The sequence below is a fragment of the Mirounga leonina genome, unplaced genomic scaffold (genome assembly GCF_011800145.1).
Source record: "Mirounga leonina isolate KUSES-001 unplaced genomic scaffold, KU_Mleo_1.0 Mir_150, whole genome shotgun sequence".
In the NCBI taxonomy this organism is placed as follows: Eukaryota; Metazoa; Chordata; class Mammalia; order Carnivora; family Phocidae; genus Mirounga; species Mirounga leonina.
Window position 1 is genome coordinate 27,136,181 of NW_023270374.1, and position 17,861 is coordinate 27,154,041.

General features: G+C 53.5%; 1 protein-coding gene across 6 annotated transcripts in view; it reads left to right on the forward strand.

The window, feature by feature from the left end:
• The window catches only part of CEP250 (centrosomal protein 250), a 53,069-nt gene that overhangs the window by 26,115 nt on the left and 9,093 nt on the right, over positions 1–17,861 (forward strand). For all 6 annotated transcript variants that reach the window (XM_035006191.1, XM_035006193.1, XM_035006194.1 and 3 more), the window contains 12 exons: positions 2,095–2,262; positions 2,657–2,791; positions 4,099–4,242; positions 5,077–5,210; positions 7,007–7,145; positions 8,338–8,677; positions 9,309–9,430; positions 10,393–10,513; positions 11,555–11,676; positions 12,120–14,735; positions 17,188–17,280; positions 17,486–17,641. In XM_035006191.1, the coding sequence (XP_034862082.1) occupies positions 2,095–2,262; positions 2,657–2,791; positions 4,099–4,242; positions 5,077–5,210; positions 7,007–7,145; positions 8,338–8,677; positions 9,309–9,430; positions 10,393–10,513; positions 11,555–11,676; positions 12,120–14,735; positions 17,188–17,280; positions 17,486–17,641 (4,290 nt within the window). The remainder of the gene's footprint in view (positions 1–2,094; positions 2,263–2,656; positions 2,792–4,098; positions 4,243–5,076; positions 5,211–7,006; positions 7,146–8,337; positions 8,678–9,308; positions 9,431–10,392; positions 10,514–11,554; positions 11,677–12,119; positions 14,736–17,187; positions 17,281–17,485; positions 17,642–17,861) is intronic.

A 17,861-nucleotide genomic window follows, 5' to 3' on the forward strand; every position in this document is an offset into this window, starting at 1 on the left:
GCCAAGTTTTAAATTTCACTTACTAAATTTTTTTTCTATTTCTAGACATTCTATTTGGTTATTTTTTCAAATCTTCTTGGTCATGTTTTAATCTCTTTTCCCTATTTTATATCTTCATCCTCTCTTTTATTCTTTCAACACATGAAACATTTTTATGCTGTCTAATAATACCAATAACTAAAATCTTTTTGGGCCTGACTCTGTCATATGTTGTTTCCATTGGTTCTCACTCATGTGTTTTGTGATTCTTGACTCTGAGCTCGTGTTCCTTAGAAATTTTTCTAAGGCCTAAGAGCTTTTCATTTTCTAAGGCCTCAGAATCCTTTTAGGCCTAAGGTGAAGGAGTTTTTCTTCAGATTTGCTTGCATTTCTGTTAGGAATTTCCTAGAATAAGAGGAGGACACTGTTGTTATCCCCATTTTTATAGATGAGGAAACTGAGGCATAGAAATATGATAGAAATTAACTCAGGTCACTTATACTAGTAGTGTTGGATTAAAGGTTCTAGCATCCCAGAACTACCTTAAAATAAAATTTTAAAATAAAATGAAGTAAAATTTCTGTTGAAAGTGTTTGGGGTCACATTTAGGCCCTGCACCCACATGAAGACCAGGTTGTGGTTGACTTCTTTTTTTTTTTTTTAAAGATTTTATTTATTTATTCATGAGAGAGAGAGAGGCAGAGGGAGAAGCAGGCTCCCAAGGAGCAGGGAGCCCGATGCGGGACTCGATCCCAGGACCCTGAGATCATGACCTGAGCCGAAGGCAGACGCTTAACCGTCTGAGCCACCCAGGTGCCCTGTGGTTGACTTCTTGAGGGAGATTTTTTTTTTTTACCCTGTGCCAAGGTTGAAACAAACAAATGTTCTTGCTGTTTCCTTCTGTGGGGTTTATTGTTTTGTTTTCTCTCCTACTTTCTCTCCTTTTTTCTTCCCCATTTCTCTCCTCTTTCATCTCTCTCTCTCTCAAGTTTATCCTTCTACTGAGAGCACTATAGCCCAGAGATAGGCAAGTTTTTTGTAAAGGGCCTCGTGCTAGGCTTTGTGGACCTTATGGTCTCTGCTGTTGTACAAAAGCAGCCATAGACAATATGTAAGCAAATGAGCATGTTTGTGTTCAAATAAAACTTTAAGTGTGGACACTGAAACTTGAATTCCATATAATTTTCACATGTCACAAAGTCTTTTTTTTTTTTTTTCCACTTCTTTTTAACCATTAAAAATGTAAAAACCACTATTAGCTCACAGGCCATGCAGCAACAGGAGGCTGGCCAGATTTGGCCCACATGCCATAGTTTGTTGACCCATGGTTAGCCCTTCGGGGGTCCAGCTTTATGTAGGAATCTTCTACTGGACTCCCCACCCTTGTCTTCTGTTTTCTTTTCCCCACATAGCATTAAGGTGAATTTTCAAGGTTATTAGGTATAGCAGATGCCTCCAGGAGAAACCCAGTTCTGTGCTCATTTACCTCTTTGGGTCACAAGTCTTGCTTTGATTTTTAACTCCTGTGAAATTCCTGCTGGCTCACTTATACATTAAAACATATATTTAATATTTTATCCAGTATTTTTTGCCATTTTGCAGCCAGAGGGTTCAGAGATCTTGTTTGTCAAGTTTCTAGAAATGGAAGTTGACTTGTGCCTTGTGCGTATTTGTGATTTGACTCTTTATTACAAGGCAGACTTGCTGGAAAGATGGCAGCCGGAAGTTTGCTTGTTTGGGAATTATGTGCCTAAAGTAGGGGAGAATGGGCAGCAGAGAACCAATCTGCTTCCTCAGTTCATAGTTATAACATCAACTGTGGTGTGATTGATTTAAAATAACAGATATTTGTAACTTACATTAGGGAGAATTGCACTTGAGAAAAGACTTTTTAATGTATCATTTGATTTTTTTTTATAAATCTCATTTGATTCTCATGACATTTGATGAGATAGGTAAGGCAGAAGTTAGCAACCTCACTTTATCGATGGGGAGACAGGCCAAGAGAGGTACCAAAGACTCAGCTGGGGAGTGTGGACCTTCTCTCCTCCAGCCCCTCTCCTGCCTCTTCTCCTCACCCACCGGGTTCTAACAGTGCTTCCTTCACGTGACCAGGAGAAGGAGCGCTCCTGGCACCAGCAGGAACTGGACAAGGCCCTGGAGAGCCTAAGGAGGGAGAAAACAGAGCTGGAAATGAGGCTGCGGGAACAGCGGGCAGAAGCCGAGGCCATCCGGACGCAGAGGGAGGAAGAACGGGCGGAGGCGGAGAGCGCCCTCTGCCAGGTGGGAAGCTGGGGAGATTGGAGCTGCGACTCCCTGTACCTCTGACCACTTCCTTTTCCACTCCCAGGGGTGCTGCTGCAGGGGGCTTCCAGAAGAGAAGTGCCTGCTCCCTTTGCTGCTAGTGAACAGGGTGGCCCCCGCATTAGCTGCAGGGCAGACAGCATGTCACACTTCCTGAGGGAGGGCCGGTGCTCGCCACATCCTGTCAGCTCACAAACCAGGGACAATCTTGGCACTTCCTGGTTCTTAACAAGCAGGTCCAGACCTTCTTTGGCCCTCACCACCCTCCCCATTTGCTGGAGGAGCCCAGAGCAGCTAGAATGTGTTTGCGGCCTAGTGGGTGAGCATGGTGACCCCGGAGGCAGCAAACCCTTGCCTCCCTGCCCCTCCACAGATGCAGCTCGAAACAGAGAAGGAGAGGGTGTCCCTCCTGGAGACGCTGCTGCAGACCCAGAAGGAGCTGGCAGATGCCAGCCAACAGCTGGAGCGGCTGAGGCAGGACATGAAGGTTCAGAAGTTAAAGGAGCAGGTATGGAGGGCGGTCCCGGGCAGGGAGGAAGGGTGGCGTGACCAGCCCTCTGGTGCTTCTGTGCACCAGGTTCTGGGCGAGGTGCCACGCCAGGACAAACATCAAGGTGTGCACAGCAGGGAACGTGACACCCGTGGTCCCTGTCCTCAGAGAGCCTGCGTTCTAGTGGCAGAGCAGACGAAAACACGCAGATAGAGAATACATGAGCTAATCGCAGGTGGTAAGAGGTGCTGTGAGGGAGATGGGTAGGGTGAAGTAATCGAGAGTGAGTCACAGGAGGCCACTTTGAACAAGGTGGTAGGGGGTGGGGCTCGCTGAGAAAGTGACATTTGGGCCGAGACATGAAGGTTGACGAGCCAGCTGCAGGCAGCAGTAGAGATGAGCTCTGACAGCATTATGCTTCAACGGGTGAGTTGTGTGATACTTGAACTGTATCTCAGTAAAGCCCTTTTATTTTTATTTTTTTAAGATGTATTTGAGAGAGAGAGAGAGCATGAGCGGGGGGTGGGGGGCAGAGGGAGAAAGAGAAGCAGACTCCTCACTGAGCGGGGAGCCCGATGTGGGGCTGGATCCTAGGACCCTGGGATCATGACCTGAGCCAAAGGCAGATGTTTAACCAACTGAGCCTCCCAGGTGCCCCTTAGGAAAGCCCTTTAAAAAAAAAAAAAAAAAGAAGCCAACTATTTGAAGAACAGTTTCAGCAAGGGAAATAGCCATCATAAGGGCAGTGGGACAGACAGAAGGGTCTCGGGGAGTGCCAGGACAGAAAGGAGGCTACATGGCTCCAGCGTGATAGGCTGAGGGGCGAGTGGAGAGGGATGCAGGAGCCCAGGAGCCCTTGGTCAGCCATGGGAGGAGCTTGGAATTTGTTCTAAGGGCATTGGGAAGCTGTTGGATGGTATTTAAAAAGCAGAGTGGGACATGATTTACTACATGTATTTTAAAAAATACTTTAGCTGCTGAGTGGAGAAGTGTGTGTGTTGGGGGGGCATGCGTGCAGGGGCTGGTGGCATGGAGTGGGAATAGGGATACGCAATGGGAGCCTGCTGTAGTGGTCTGGGTGAGGGACTGCTACTCAGGGTCCCTGATGGAGAGAGCCGGGGTGAGCCAGCACGCTTTGTGAGGGAGGAGATGGAATAGGAGGTGAGGGTTGAGGTGGCATCGTGGAAATGGGGTGGATTGCTGGGTCCTGCCTCAGCTTTTGCCACCAACCCAGTTGAAAAGCCAGTATTTACATGACAGAGACTTTAAGATGCAGGCCCTAGTGGGAGCTTTCTTCTGCTCACTGTGGTCTTCTCCCTTTGCAGGAGACCACCGAGATGCTGCAGACCCGGCTCCGGGAGGCTCGGCGGGAGCTGGAGCAGGCAGGCCAGCGGAACAGAGACGCCCTTGCTGCCCTCCAAGAAGAGTGCAGGGCCCTGCAGCAGGCTAAGATGGACCTGCAGGAGCAGGTGCCTCCTTCTCTCTCCCAGCCCTGCAGCCCTCCCCGCAGCATAGCCAGGCTCTCCCGCTCCTTCTGTAGGAAAGGGGAGCCCTGGCCCTGCTTGGGAAGGAGAGGAAAACGGAAGGGTGGTTAGAGTAGAGCACATGCCCTTGGAGCCCCGGGATAGTTATCTCTCCCTGTGTGACCACAGAACTTAGATTTTTCTTAGGCAGCCCCAGTGCCCATCATTCTTCCCACCCTCCCCAGAGATCCAGTATTTTAATACACCAGGTTGCTTTTCCTACTCTCATTGCTTTTCCTTCTCAGAATCCCATATCAGCTGGTGTTCTGATTGGTTTTTTTTTTTAAGATTTTATTTATTTATTTGACAGAAAGAGAGAGCACAAGCAGGGGGAGCAGCAGGCAAAGGGAAAAGCAGGCTCCCCGCTGAGCAGGGAACCCAATGCGGGGCTCGATCCTAGGACCCTAGGATCATGACCTGAGCTGAACACAGACGTTCGACCAACTGAGCCCCCCAGGCGCCCCTCTGATTGTTTATTTTAAAAAATACAATTACTATCCACTTGCCCATCACTTATCACTTTGCCTTTGGGTGGTTATATTCAGCCAAGATTTTGATTTGTGCCTGCCTTTACCCAGCAGGCGTGAGACTGGGAGACAAGGGTGAGGCTGAATGGTACTGGGGACGGGGTGCTAAGAATAGTGTGTAAGCGTTGGCGGAAACCCCCGGAGCATTGGAAATGGGCCAGTGACTGGGACCTCAGAGGACCCTGGAGCCCTGGGTGAGAAGCCTCCCCGCCGCGGGCCCCCTGTCCTTGACCCTCGTGTGTTATCTTTCCAGGTGGAGGACTTGAAGTCTCAGCTGGTTTCCAGGGATGAATCCAGGAGGCTGGTGGAGCAGGAGGTTCAGGAGAAGCTGAGGGAGGCCCAGGAGTATAGCCGAATGCAGAAGGAGCTGGAGAGAGAGAAAGCCAGGTAGGCTGGACAGGCTGTGGAGTAGGCTTTTGCCTGTCTAGCTACTGTGGTCACTGTGAGGTGGACAGTTCTTTGCTCAGGTAACCAAGCCTCTCATGTCTCCAGCCCTGGACAGTACAGGTGGCTGTATGGAGAGGATGTGGTCCCCGTAGCTTACACTTCATCCATGTAGTATATAAATACTTAGAGAACACATGTTAGGCATCAGGCAGTATGCCAGGGGTTGGGGATGGCCCCCCCGCCTTGGCAGAACTTATGGTTTTGTGGGGAAGACATTAATTAAGTAATCCCCCAGAGAAATCATTGCAGGTTATGTTACATGGTGTGGAGGGAAGAAACAGGATGCTGAAGTCAAAATGCAGAGTGGGGTTGTACTTTATTTTTGTTTATTTTTTTTAAAGATTTTATTCATTTGTCAGAGAGAGAGGAAGAGAGAGAGCACAAGCAGGGGAAGGGGCAGAGGGAGAAGCAGGCTCCCCGCTGAGCAAGGAGCCCGATGCAGGACTCGATCCCAGGACTCTGGGATCATGACCTGAGCCAAAGGCAGACACTTAACTGACTGAGCCACCCAGGCATCCCATGGGGTTGTACTTTAGGTAAGATTTTAGGGAAGGCCTTTCTCAAGGAGGTTGCATTTAAACTGATCACTGAAGATGAACTGGAACCAGCCAGGCAAAGGGGTGAGGGAGAGCTCTGTGGCAGGAGCAGGAATCTCAGTGGGCCAGAGGCGGATCAGAACTCAGGGTATTTGGGGACACTGGAAGCACTGTGTGACCAGAGCCTGGTGAATGAGGACGGGTGTGTGACCTGGGCAAGTCTGTGTCATTCAGGGTTTGTGGGGCACGGCCAGGAGTACGTAGTTTAGTTTAGGTTTATTTATTTATTTTTTTTTTTTAAAGATTTTATTTATTTATTTGAGAGAGAGGGAATGAGAGACAGAGAGCATGAGAGGGAGGAGGGTCAGAGGGAGAAGCAGACCCCCCGCCGAGCAGGGAGCCTGATGCGGGACTCGATCCCGGGACTCCAGGATCATGACCTGAGCCGAAGGCAGTCGCTTAACCAACTGAGCCACCCAGGCGCCCTAGTTTAGGTTTAGTAGGAAACCACTGGAGGGTTTTAAGCAGGGAAATTGACACGATCCAGTTTATGATGTAGCAGAAGAGGTAGTGATGGGCAAGAAACCTCAGGAGTGAGATACGGCCATCCAGGTGAGGCATGGCGTGTCTTCTCAGTGATGTAAGAGCTTAAAGAGGGACAGATCCTCTTGTTGATGCAACCATAGGCAGCAAGACATGTTAGGAGGTGGGTGCAGTTGTCTGCCTGAGAAATACTAAGGCTGCACCAGGGTAGGGGGAGGAGGGAAGGAGCTCAAGGGACGTTGAAAGAGTTGGAGTCTATTATATATGTCATCACTGATTGGACATAGGTGGGGTAAAGGGAGAACTCTGTGATGTGGTCAAGGCTGCCAAGTTGGAGCACTGGGTGGATAAGGGTGCCGTTCGCTGAGCTAGGGAGCATAGTAGTGATGGCTGGGGGGAGGGAGGAGCAGAAGGGATGGGAAGCATTGGACACGTTGAATTTGAGGTATTGCATACGTATTTCTGGAATCTGCCAGAGAAGAAGAAGCTGAAGCTGAAAGGAGGTATCGCGTGCATGAAGTACCTGGGAGCACTTTCATTGTTACGCTGTCATGTTATTTTACTATTTCTCTCTTAAGTATTAATGCAGTGTTTAGCATGAGAAAGTAGTTCTTCATTCCCTGAGAGAATGACCTTAGCCCTCTGGCCTCTCTTTAGCCTGACTCAGTCGCTGATGGAAAAGGAAGAGAGGCTCCTTGTTTTACAAGAAGCTGACTCTGTTCGACAACAAGAGCTGAGCTCCCTGCGCCGGGACATGCAGGAGGCCCAGGGAGGGCAGAAGGAGCTCAGTGCCCAGGTACTCCCCGCGCCGCTCATGGGCCCCGTTCCTCGGTGGAAGCCTGCTCCTGGAGTGGAGAAGCCAGTTGCTCAGGATCCTCCCGTAAAGAGGACCGTTCTCTTACTGCGTATTATAGGGTGTGCTGGGGCTTCCGCAGCCCTGGCAGGAGGCGCAAGTCAGAACTGGGTGGGGTGGGGGCTTGGGAACCTGACCCAGAGTTGAGAACAGCCCCTGTGAAGGGCCTGACAGCCCAGAACATGGTGCCTAGAGGGGCGGAGCTCACACGGGCCTGGGTCAAGCATGGCCACGTCTAAGTGTGCTTGGTCAGCCTGGCAAGACACAGCAGCGGGACAGGTCATTACACAGATCAGGTAGGCAGCAGCTAGAAAACTTCAGGACCCCGTCTGCTCACAGCAGGACCCCAGACCTTGGGCACAGAGGAAAGCCGGAATTGGGAGGGGCAGAGAGAGCCGGTCAGAGCTGGAAGGGAGACTAGCGTGGAGAAGGACCAGGTGCAGTCATTAGACAGTGCTGGATTTGGCTCCCAGCAATCCCGCTTCCAGGTTGCGTGAGCATCAGTTTCTTCATCCATAAGACAAGGATGAGAGTTCTTAGCCATTATAGGAACATATAAAGCGTCAGAACACAGCGGGTATTCTCTATATGGTAGCCATTATCGTGACGGGTCTTACGCAGGCTCAGTGTCAGGGTTTCGATTTCTGAGTTCGAGTTCTGATGGAAGCAGGGGGCTGGCATTGCTGCCAGGGGGACTAGGGCTACAGCCCATTTGCATCTCCTAGGCCCACGTGACAGGAGTCAGTTGGTGGGCATGCAGGTCAGATTGAGGGTACCACTCCTTCCAGAGCCCTCCTTTCTTTTTTAAAGATTTTATTTATTTGACAGAGACACAGTGAGAGAGGGAACACAAGCAGGGGGGGTGGGAGAGGGAGAAGCAGGCCTCCCGCTGAGCAGGGAGCCCGATGTGGGGCTCGATCCCGGGACCCTGGGACCATGACCTGAGCCGAAGGCAGACGACCAACGACTAAGCCACCCAGGTGCCCCCTTCCAGAGCCCTCCTTACCCGCTAGAGAGCTGAGCCTCCCGGCCCTGATCAAGATGGGCCCAGGGCTTGATTGGGGTGAGGCCGGGGAGGGTCCAATGAGAAGGTGTCCACTCCCGGCTCGGAATGACAACACCACCTTCCCGGCAGGTGGAGGTCCTGAAGCAGGAGGTGAAGGAGAAGGAGACTGACTTTCTGGCTCAGGAAGCACAGCTGCTGGAGGAGCTGGAGGCGTCTCGAGTAACAGAGCAGGAGCTGCAAGCTTCCCTGCGGGCCCTGGAAGCCAGGGCAGCCCAAGTCCAGCTCCGACTGCACAGCACAGAGAAGCAGCTAGAGGCGCTGGTGGCAGAGCGGCGGTCTGGGCACCAGGCCCAGGCCCAGCTGGCCAGCCTCTGTTCTGTCCTGCAGCAGGCCTTGGGGTTCGCTTGGGACAGCCAGCCTGAGCTGCGCGGCGGGGGAGACTCTGCTTCCCTCTGGGGCCCTGAGCCAGGTACGGCAGCCACCCATGAACTCAGGCCTTTGGGCCGAAGCCAGGCCTGGCTCCCTCGGGGGGAGAAGGCGGGGGCCTGCGGGGACTAGGGATTATTGCCTCAAGGCTAAGGCCACAGACCCTGGAATTAATTCAGTCCTCTCTGAGCTTGATTTTTTGTTCTTAGAAAGAAAGAGCGTGCATGCACAAGCAGGGGAAGGGCAGAGAGAAAGGGAGAGAGAATCTTAAGCAGACTCCCCACTGAGCGCGGAGCCCGACATGGGGCTCGATCTCATGACCCTGAGATCACGCCCTGAGCTGAAATCAAGAGTGAGACACTTAACTAACTGAGCCACCCAGGTGCCTCATCTCTCAGGATTTTTCTAAGGAATTAATGAGATTACCTAAGTAAAATAGGTCACACAGTTCCTGGCATTTACTAAATGCCTAACAAATGATGCTAGTATTACCTAATGCCCGCCATAGCTCCTGGCACATAGGAATGCAGAAAGTTCATGACGAATGAACTGCTCAGAAGGGGTTCTTTGGGGAGAGGAGGGATCCGTGGGAAGGCCAAGGCCATATCTGGGGAGGTTTGGCTATTTCCTTTCATAGTGCAGCCAAGTGAGGAGGTGTTTCCTCATTTTTTCAGACCAGAATGGAGCTAGGCTCCTCCTTAAGAAAGGGCCCCTCCTGACAGCCCTGTCAGCTGAGGCGGTGGCATCTGCCCTCCAGAAGCTTCACCAAGACCTGTGGAAGACTCAGCAGGCCCGGGTACAATGCTCCGCTCTCCTTCCTTGAACTCTTCACTCCCCAGAAGAGGACTCATGAAGCAGTTTGAGCCGTTTTATTCCCAAGTTGGGATGAGTTCCATCCCCATCCTTTCCTACCTGGGCAAGCATGAGCACAGCATTTGGTTTCTTAGGCCTGTGTTTCACTAGTCAACTGAGGCAAACCATGCCTGCCTTGGGGTTGTGAGGATTGAGTGGGTGAGGGATTCGAGTGGGCTCTGAACTACAGAAGCCTGCACAGATGGGGGATATTGTTTTGTACCATTTTCCTCTCAGCTGCGAATTACTTATCCTTGGTGCCAATACCTCCAAGAACAACCCGACAAACAGGGACCACTGAGATGTGAGGTTGCCATTTATAGGAACATTCCAGGCCTAAGACTGAGATAAATATCCCATAAATTCCACCTCTCGGTGTACCTATCATTCAGTAAAAATTGAACACCACCTCTATGCCAGCCACTGTGAGCTGATGGTACAGAAGGGAGAAAGACCAGATCTCCACCCTCGAGAAGGCTGAGGAAAGAAACTGCATTCTAAAATAAGCAGAATTGATAGAATTAATTGGATCAGTAACAGATGCAACTGATGATAATAGAAGGAAGGGACAATTCATTCCTCCTTGGGGAGGGTCACAGGGGAGGAAGAAGGGACCTTTGAGTTGATCTTTGAAGTAGGAGTTTGGGCAGAGGAGAGGTGACCCCGGGCTAAGACTCCAGCAAGTCGTGTTTCAAAAGGCATACAGGGGTCAGACAGGGATTCTAGGCTCCAGTCAGTTGGAGCAGAGCGTGTCATGGTTCTGGGGAGTGATCTGGGAGTAGATCCGCAGGGACAGACCCCACAGAGGCTGAGAGGAAGTGGGAGGGGTGGCGCTTGGGTCTGGGGCCGGGATAGCTTTGTGGAAGATGAGGAGGTTGGAGTTTAGCCTCACCCTTCCTTTCCCAGGACGACCTGAGTGAGCAGGCTCTGAAGCTGGAACAGCGTCTCGCTGATGCAGAGGCCGAAAAAAGTCAGGTCTGCACAGAATTGCAGGATTTGCAGAGACAGCTCTCCCAGAACCAGGAAGGTGAGAAGCGCAAGGCAGGTAGGGAGATTGGAGGGAAGAGAGAGGAGAGGCCGGAAGCCCAGAAGGGGCAGCCACTCTTCACTGCTCACTCCCAACTATAGGTAGCTACCTAGAGACCTCTCCAAAGGGGTGATGACCCCTGTGAACTGTTTTTCTGCTTTGCTTGGCCTTTGAGGGCCATCCTAGAAGAAGGAATTCAGGGGGACAGAGTGGGTGAACTGAGAGAAGTTCCTGCCTAGGCTTCCCCCTTCTCTGTCTGTGTATTTAAAAACTGGCAATCTAGGGCCAGGACTGTGAGAATGTTATAAAATTCTGTGTCTTTTGTCATTTATCCATGTTACTTATTTTTGTCATCTCCAGCTATGTTGTCAAAATTATTCACCTTCAACAGCAGAAGGATCATGGGCTTGTCTGGGAGACAGCAAAGTGGGGGGACCTGGGGAGAATGCCCGCCCCGCCACAGCTAAGGGCATGGGTGGTGACTACTTGCAAAAGAAAGGAGAGGGCGGGTCTTGGAGGCCAAGGCTCTGTGGTAGAAGAGAAGAGGACAACTTGGGGAGGGGGATCTGGGTCTTGAAAGTACCCCAGAGGGCTCCCTGAGAGCCACACGCACAGAGCTGGGTTCTGGTGCATTTTGCAGAAATGGGGGGCAGCCAGCAGAGCAACAGTGGTCTCTGGGAACCTCTGTAAGCCATAGAATTAGAGACTAGAAAGGCCCTCCAGTGTCATCTGGCTCCCCCCGGTCGGGAATCCAGGGTTGGAGATCTCCACGTAGTCAGGATGGGGCAGTGTTGGGAGGACAGTTAGGCAAGTGCTAGCACCGGGCGGCGGCTCCGGACGGGAGTGTGGGAGTCGCAGGAGCCCCGACAACCAGGAATAGTTGGCAGATGGGTGGCGTGGCTGTGAGACTGGATATAATTCTCTCCTTCCTGGCCTTCTTCCCCTTTGATTCTGTTCCTCACCCTCCATCTGCCTCCATGTCCCTCTTTTCCTCCGCCCTCCACCCTGGGCCTTGCTCTGCCACCTCCCCTGTTCCCAAAGAGAAATGCAAGTGGGAAGGAAAGCAGAACTCGCTGGAATCCGAGCTGACGGAGCTGCACGAAGCTGTGGCATCATTGCAGGGTCGTCTGCGGCAAGCAGAGCTGCAGGGACTGGAGACCCAGGTGAGGTGGCCCTGCTCCGGGGCAGGAGGAGGAGGCCTCAGGGCCCAGGCTGTAACTCCAAAGCCACCTGGGCCTGTGGTCATACCCCATCCACGGGTAGTGCCCAACATCCTTCAGCAAGGGGCTGTTTCCCCGGCTGTCTCGCTGTCCTTGAGGGCCATTAGGAAGGCCCCAGCGAGTTTTCCTGAAGGGAGGCAGAAAAGTTTGTCCCTTGCCCTGAAGGACCGGAGTCTGGGATTTCTCATTTGTCTCAGGCTTTCTCCTCTGGGCCCTAGTGGAGCCGTGGAACGCGGTAGGGACGATCTTTCACTGGATCAGCTTAAGTGGAAGGAACCAGTTCTCTTTGTCCCTCCTTGACGGGGCTGGGGCTACCGGAGGGCCTGCACTGGGGTGATAGTATCCGGGAAGTGTAGCCTAAGGTGGTTTTTCGTCTTCTTTTCCAGAAGGAGCGAGGGCTCCTGCAGGCAGCCAAGGAGAACCTGACAGCACAGGTGGAACGTCTGCAGGCATCTGTGGTGGAAGCCAGGGCTCAGGCCAATGCTGCCGGGGCTCTGGAGGAGGACCTGAGAACTGCTCGCTCAGCCCTGAAACTCAAGAGCGAGGAAGTGGAAACTGAGCGTGAGCGAGCCCAGGCTCTGCAGGAACAGGGCGAGCTGAAGGTGGCCCATGGGAAGGCTCTGCAGGAGAATTTAGCTATCCTGGCCCAGACCCTATCCGAAAGGGAAGGGGAGATGGAGGCTCTGCGGGGAAATATCCAGGAACTAGAGAAGCAACGGGAGATGCAGAAGGCTGCTTTGGAAGTGCTATCTCTGGACCTGAAGAAGAGGAACCAGGAGGTAGGCGTGCAACAAGAACAGATCCAGGAGCTGGAGAAGTGCAGGTCCGTCTTAGAGCACCTGCCCCTGGCCGTCCAAGAGCGGGAACAGAAGCTGGTCGTGCAGAGAGAGCAAATCAAAGAGCTCGAGAAGGATCGAGAGACCCAGAGGAGCATCTTGGAGCATCAGCTTCTCGAACTTGAGAAGAAGGCCCAAGTGATAGAGTCCCAGAAAGGACAGATTCAGGATCTGAAGAAGCAGCTGGTTACTCTGGAATGCCTGGCCCTGGAACTGGAGGAAAACCATCACCAAATGGAGTGCCAACAAAAGGCCATCGAGGAGCTGGAGGGCCAGAGGGAAATGCAGAGGGTGGCTCTGACCCACCTGACACTGGACTTGGAGGAGAGGAGCCAGGAGCTGCAGGCCCAGAGCAGTCAGATCGACGAGCTGGAGAGCCACGGCACCCTGCTGGCACAAGAGCTGCAGGACAAGGACCAGGAGCTGAAGTGCCAGCGACAACAGATCGAGGAGCTGCAGAGGCAGAAGGAGCGTCTGGCTCAGGACCTGGAGAGGAGGGACCAGGACATGCTGCTCCAGACGGAGAGGATCCGGGCCCTGGAAGACCAGAGGACGCTGCAGACCAAGATCCTGGAGGAGGACCTGGGACAGATCAAGCTGTCGTTGAGGGAGCGAGGCCGGGAGCTGGCCTCCCAGAGGCTGCCAACGCCGGAGCGGGCAGAGGAGGGGAAGGGCCCGGGTAAAGCACAGCGCGGAAGCCTCGAGCACATGAAGCTGATCCTGCGGGATAAGGAGAAGGAAGTGGAGTGCCAGCAGGAGCGCCTCGGAGAGCTGAGGGAGCGCAAGGACCAGCTGGAGCAGGAGCTCCAGGACCTACACAGGAAGGCGGGTGAGACCAGCGTCCTCCTGAGCCAGCGAGAGCGGGAGCTGGTGGTCGTGCAGCAGCGTCTGCAGGACGCCAGGGAACGGGCGGAGCTGAAAGAGCAGTCGCTTCAGGGTCACCTGGAAGAGGCGCAGAGGGCCCTGGCTCAGAGGGACCAGGAGCTCGAGGCCCTGCGGCACCAGCAGCAGCAGGCTCGGGAGCAAGAGGAGACGACGAAGGAGAAGGCAAGCGCGCTGCGGAGCGCCCTGGAGCGGGCCCATGCCGACCTGCGGGAGCGCCAGGGAGAGCTCGAGGGCCACAGGGAGCACGTGCAAAGGCTCCAGGATGAGCTGGCCGTGGAGGGACAGCGCGGGCAGGCCCTGGAGGAGGTGTTGGGTGCCCTCAGGGCTGAGTCTCGGGAGCAGGGGGAGGATCTGCTGGCCCTCCAGCAACAGTGTGCCGAGCGGGCCCAGGAGCACGAGGCGGAGGTCAGGGGCCTGCGGGACCGCCTGCTGCGGGCGGAGGCCATGCTCAAGGAACGGGACCAGGAGCTGGAGGCCCTGCAGGCAGCCGGCCGCTCCTCCCAGCGGCGGGAGGAGACTGCCCGGGACCAGGCCGAGGCTCTGCAGGAGGCCCTGACCAAGGCTCAGGCCGCCCTGCAGGAGAAGGAGCAGCGGCTGCTGGGGCAGGCGGAATTGAGCCGCAGCCTGGAGGCCAGCACGGCCACTTTGCAGGCTGCCCTGGACTCCTGCCAGGCGCAGGCCCGGCAGCTGGAGGAGGCCCTGCGGAGGCGGGAAGGCGAGATCCAGGACCGGGATCTCCAGCACCAGGAGGCCGTGCAGCAGCTCCAGTGGGCACTGGCCCAGAGGGACGAAGAGCTGAGCCATCAGAAGAGGCAGGGGCAGCTGCTAGAGCAGTCTCTGGCCCAGAGGGCCCGAGAAGATGCCATCCAAGAGAAGCAGGCTCTGGGCCGGGAGAGAGAAGAGGAAGAGATGCGGGACCTTCGTGAAAGCCTGAGGGAGTTGCAGCTGACTCTAGCCCAAAAGGAAGAGGAGATTGTGGGGCTGAGGGAGGCCCAGCAAAGGAAGAATCTGGAGGACTCACCCCACAACCACACAGCCTCCCCAGCGGAGGAGCCCTCTACAAACTTTGACACTTTAGGACCCCGGCTGCAGCATGAGCTGGAGCGACTGCAGGCAGCACTGAGGCAGACAGAGGCCAGGGAGATCGAGTGGAGGGAGAAGGCCCAGGACTTGGCTCTGTCCCTGGCCCAGAGCAAGGCTAGCGTCAGCAGCCTGCAGGAGGTAGCCATGTTCTTACAGGCCTCTGTTCTGGAGCGGGACTCAGAACAGCAGAAGCTGCAGGTGAGTCACTCCACGGGTAGTACCGGCCAAGGGGGGCAGAGCCTGTCTGGCTGAGCTCAGGGGCCTCGTGCCACCCTGGGCTTGTGACACCTCAGGGTGCCAGAGGGTGGAGATAGGTGGAATCCAGGGTATTGTGCTGATCTGAGGAGATATGGAGAGAATAAGACAGCTACAGTTCCTGCCCTCATAAAGCTTATAGTCTAGCAGATAAGCAATTAGAGTGCAGTGTCTGGTTCTAATTAGAGCCTCATTAGGGAAGTTTAATGTGCTCTGAGCACAGAGAGGGCACCCAGCCGGCCTTTCCTAGTAGTAAATCCTGGAAGGCTTACCAGTAAAAGCAGGGTTTAAGATTAGATCTGATTTGACCAGTAAGGAATTAGCCAAGCCCAAGTCTGGGAGGAGCTTTCTGGGGAAGAGGAAAGAGGGAGGAGAGCACGGGGCATCTGTACAAGGACTTCGGGCTGAATGGGACACAGAGGAGCAATTGGCAACAGACAAGGCAGCAGGGGCCCCATCGTTCAGGGCTTCTGAGTCGTGTCAAGGACCTGGGTGACCAGTGGGACCTGGATGAAGTGTTTGGGGCGGTGGGGGAGGGTGACACATCCGATGCAACAGTAGATCTGGGGAGACCAACAAGGATGCAGTCATCAAAGTCCTGGGACAGTTGGTGACCTAAGACAGTAAGGGTGGATGGTGACGTGGGGGTAGGCCTAGAAGCTCACAGGACTCCTGGCAGTTGACTGGCTAAGAGACGGGAGTGAAGAAAGGGCAGAAGGAAACCAAACCCCCAGGTTTCTGCTCAATGGCAGGTTTCGGGAATACTATGGAATGGCAGTGGAGTGAGGGGCTTATGGGACCTGCAGGGGGTGACGTCCAGGGGGCAGGTCTGTAAAGTAATCTAAAGGAGAAGGATGATGCTAGGGATAGAGACTTGGGGTCCTCAGCAGTTAAGGACAGGTGCACTCCTCTAGGCGGAATATCGAGTGAGAAGAGAAGTGGACCTTAGGGTACAGCATTCAACCTTAAGGTCAGGGGCCATGTGTTAGTCCCCTTTGCTTCTCCAGCACTGGGCACAAAGCCTGCACAGAGTAGGCAGTCAGGAAAGCAAGGTTGACTTTTGGCCATAGAGAGGCATTGTCTCTTTTGCCAGGAGGAACCCAGCCCATTTTTCCCAGGAAACTGACTCCACATCATGGGGCCTTGACCAGGGTTGAGCCCCAGAAAACCCCCTCCGTCATCTGAGACACACAGTGCTGCAGGGACTTACCTTCTGGGAGCAATATGCAGAGAACGGGATCCATGAGTGAACTTTGGAGTCAAGTTCCTGGGTTTACAATACCATCCTACAGTCTATGGGCTGTGTGACCCTAGATAAGTGCCTTCACTTCTCTGACTCTTGGTTTCCTCTTCCATAAAATAGGGAATGACAGTACCAGCCCCATAGGGCCATTTGAGTATGAAATGAGATAATACATATGAAGTGCATAGGAAGGAAGCATTTGATAAGTAGAATTCCTTTCCTATTTCTAGGCTCATTCTTATAGGCACAGAACAAGCAAGGTCTGTTGCTGGGCAGGAGGGTTACCGAGCAGTATCATAGCTCGGGTCAAGGTCCCCCTGCACTCCCCCCCAAACACTCAAGAACATCTTTCAGATGCAGCCCTTCATCGCAGTGCTATCATTTCTTATTTTAAGCATTTTCCCTGCCATGCACGGTTACTCTTGCTTCCTTCCACAACAACCCTGAGAAGTATCTCCAGTTTATAGTTCAGAGAGGCCAAGTAACTTGTCCAAGGTCATACGGCCAGTCAGTGGCAGAACTAGATCTAGGGAGTCTGACTCCAGAACACAGCCTGTTGACTGCTGGGCGCTCCCTGTCTCCCAGACGACCTAAACCCATGTACACTCCCTTCCTCTTATCTGTCTCTTTTCTTGACCATTATCATTTATGAGACATACGGTGCCTAGAAAATATCTAGCGCTGGGGTCCCCACTCATCAGGAGGGATTTAACCCCAGAGGCTTGATCTGTGCTTCATGGAGCATGTGGTCATTCTACAAATGAGGAAATTAGGTTTTGGAGCGAGCTCATATCTTGACCCAGGTCATGTAGCCGGTAAGTAGTGACAGAATGCCCAGCTCTGTGTGATCCCAGAGTCCATGCTCTTTCTACAACACCTCAGTGCTCCAGGTTGATGCTTAGCTTATGGAAGATCTCAAACGAGTCAGGTTTTAGTCCTAGCCCACCATGTATTTTTGAATAGACCCCTCTCTGCTTCTTTGCTTTGTCCATCTGTAAAATAAGGATTCTGCACTAGAATAGCTCAGAGTATCCAGGAACAATGACTATAACCTGATGAGAAAATTAACTGATTTTTATGAGGATGGGAGGTAGCGTGGGTCTGGATATGAGGTTGCCATGGTGTGATTTGCTCCACACCTTGATATCCCAGGATGAGTTGGAGCTCACCAAGCAGGCTCTAGAGAAGGAGCGGCTCCTCAGCCCTAGCTCAACCAGCAGAGCGGAACAGGGGCCCAGAGAAGAGGTAGGTGCACAGCTGGAAGAGGTGACCTGGGGGCCTGGTGGGAACCGTGGCCAGAAGGAAGCCTCTTTCCAGGGGCTTGTTCCCCTCCTTTGGGAATTGGGTCCCTGAAGCTCAGACCTGCCAGATTGGTGGTCCCTTTGTCCTCTATTGGCTCCCCATCCGTCTAAGGGGCTGGCCAGGTGAGAGTCCCAGGTCTGTCCTGCAGGTGTCAGGAGTAGAGGCTGAGCCTGGTCTCGGCACGGAGGAGAGGCAGCTCTGGGGACAAAGGCTGGAACACCTGCAGGAAGCCGTGGCGCAGCTGGAGATTGACCGGAGCAGGCTCCAGCGCCACAACGTCCAGCTGCGGGTCACCTTGGAGCAGGTGAGTCCTCTCTCCTGTCCCCAGCTCCCGCGTCTGGGGTCCGGTGCGCAGGCATCTCCACTTCTCATGTAGCCCCCAGAGCAGAGTGCTAACCTGTAGCCCAGTGGCCACATCCAGCACTGCCTTTTGCTGAAAAGCAATGTTCGTGAGAGACTGCAACAGTGCAGTTGAATAGTTGTGCCAGAGATTTGGTGGCCTGCAAAGCCCAAAATACTACAGA